This window comes from Sprattus sprattus (assembly GCF_963457725.1).
Source record: "Sprattus sprattus genome assembly, chromosome: 7".
Lineage (NCBI taxonomy): Eukaryota > Metazoa > Chordata > Actinopteri > Clupeiformes > Clupeidae > Sprattus > Sprattus sprattus.
In genome coordinates, this window is record NC_137926.1 from 3,113,495 (window position 1) to 3,115,994 (window position 2,500).

The following is a 2,500-nucleotide window of genomic DNA, read 5'->3' on the forward strand; positions in this document are numbered from 1 at the left end:
ACCCCCCCCCCTCCCCCCCCTCCTCGGCAGGTCAGCCACGGCGGTTTGTTGTGGAATTCCTCACAGCGCATTCACGTGGAGGTGCAGCCTGGGCTGAGCGCGAAAAAGACTGTCTGTGTGTGTGTGTGTGTGTGTGTGTGTGCAGCCAAGCCCTGGGGCTGAGCGCGAAAAAGACCCTAAATCTCTTGAACGCAGACGTGCTCAGCAGCTCCACACAAAACAGCTGGCTTCCATAAGGGCCTGCTGCATACACACTCTCACACACACACACACACACACACACACACACACACACACACACACACACACACACACACACTTCCATAAGGGCCTGCTGCCCGGGATTCATCGACAGCTTACCGGATTGATGGTGCAGCCTTCAACAACTCAAGAAATCATGGTGGCCTTTCAAACACACGCTATCCATGGCCTATGCTCCACTATGGAGTGACACACACACACACACTATCCATGGCCTGTGCTCAACTATGGAGGGACACACACACACACACACACACACACACACACACACACACACCCTATGCTCCACTATGGAGTGAGAAGTCGATACATAAGTAAGTAAGCACACAGAAGCTGCAGTCTGTTCCCAGTATAGAGTAGCTAGCTATGAACTTAGCATAATTATCATAATACTGTTGCTTTTGTGTGTGTGTGTGTGTGTGTGTGTGTGTGTACATAATACTGTTGCTCTTGACCCCCACTGCACACAGCACAAGGCAGAAGACGTGTGGTTGGCAGGACAGTCACCACAGGAGTTATTTATTCCTGTGGGAGGTCATTTTTACTGTTTGCTTAAGATATTTACAGCTCGTTCGAGTCACACAGAGATATTTGTATCCACTTCACAGAAGAAGTAGACGCCACTTAACCACAGGCTAGTGGTCCAACATGGTTACCTTTTTCAGAATGATGTCAATGAGTGTGTGTGTGTGTGTGTGTGTGTGTGTGTGTCGTGTGTCGGTTACCTTTTTCAGAATGATGTCAATGTAGCCGGCGATCAGCTGGGCGATCTGCTCTCCTTCTGTGGTCTGCACGGAGTAGTACCCATCCTGGTAGTCGCCGAAGTCCTGAGGACACAACCATTTAGATCCCAGGGTTAACAGATCATTCACACCTCAACCAATCAGATCCCAGGGTTAACAGATCACTCACACCTCAACCATTTAGATCCCAGGGTTAACAGATCACTCACACCTCAACCAATCAGATCCCAGGGTTAACAGATCACTCACACCTCAGGCTGAACATCCTGTTCAATATTTCTATAATGAAATACATATAGCAAATCATTTGTTTTACATATTAAGAAATTAACACAGTGTATGTTCGTGTGTGTGGGAGCTGAAGTGTGTGTGTGTGTGTCTGAACATGTCTCTTCTTTGACAGCCGTCCTCATTATCCAAGACTACAGACATTAACAACAGTTTGTCCTTAACCTAGTTACCTATGTGCGAATCACCCTAGCTGTCTAAAAGTGAAAGCATTCCTGATGTTCATGTGTGTGTGTGTGTGTGTCTGCTGATCACCGCTCAGCTCACTCAAGCTGTGGCGTGCGTGTGTGTGTGTGTGTGTGTCTGTGTGTCTGCTGATCACCGCTCAGCTACCTTAAGCAGTGGCGTCTGTGTGTGTGCGTCTGTGTGTGTGTGTGTGTGTGTGTGTGTGTGTGTGTGTGTGTGTGTGTGTGTGTGTGTGTGTGCTATGATCACCGCTCAGCTACCTTAAGCAGTGGCGTGCTTCTCATGAAAGCTCATTGGCCCACCTCAGCCCCGCTATCAGAGGCCATCTCTCTCCTGCCTCCTCCTGCGCCTCAGAAAGCAGAAAACTAAGACCTAGCGGAGCCAGCTGATAGTCCTCTCGACTGGTTTTAAGACCTAGCGGAGCCGGCTGATAGTCCTCTCGACTGGTTTTAAGACCTAGCGGAGCCGGCTGATAGTCCTCTCGACTGGTTTTAAGACCTCGCGGAGCTGGCTGATAGTCCTCTCGACTGGTTTTAAGACCTCGCGGAGCCGGCTGATAGTCCTCTCGACTGGTTTTAAGACCTAGCGGAGCCGGCTGATAGTCCTCTCAACTGCTTTTAAGACCTAGCGGAGCCGGCTGATAGTCCTCTCGACTGGTTTTAAGACCTCGCGGAGCCGGCTGATAGTCCTCTCGACTGGTTTTAAGACCTCGCGGAGCCGGCTGATAGCCCTCTCGACTGGTTTTAAGACCTAGCGGAGCCGGCTGATAGTCCTCTCGACTGGTTTTAAGACCTAGCGGAGCCGGCTGATAGTCCTCTCGACTGGTTTTAAGACCTAGTGGAGCCGGCTGATAGTCCTCTCGACTGGTTTTAAGACCTAGTGGAGCCGGCTGCTAGTCCTCTGGTGATTTTAAGACCTAGCGGAGCCGGCTGATAGTTCTCGGCTGATTTTAAGACCTAGCGGAGCCAGCTGCTAGTTCTCTGGTCATTTGCCAGGAAATACTTGCCTGAGTATTTCCCCAG

The 2,500-nt window shown here is 50.2% G+C and overlaps 1 protein-coding gene across 2 annotated transcripts in view; it reads right to left on the reverse strand.

Annotated features, from left to right (window-relative positions):
• The window catches only part of tln1 (talin 1), a 114,939-nt gene that overhangs the window by 63,230 nt on the left and 49,209 nt on the right, over positions 1 to 2,500 (reverse strand). For both annotated transcript variants that reach the window (XM_080842175.1, XM_080842174.1), the window contains exon 12: positions 987 to 1,088. In XM_080842175.1, the coding sequence (XP_080698301.1) occupies positions 987 to 1,088 (102 nt within the window). The remainder of the gene's footprint in view (positions 1 to 986; positions 1,089 to 2,500) is intronic.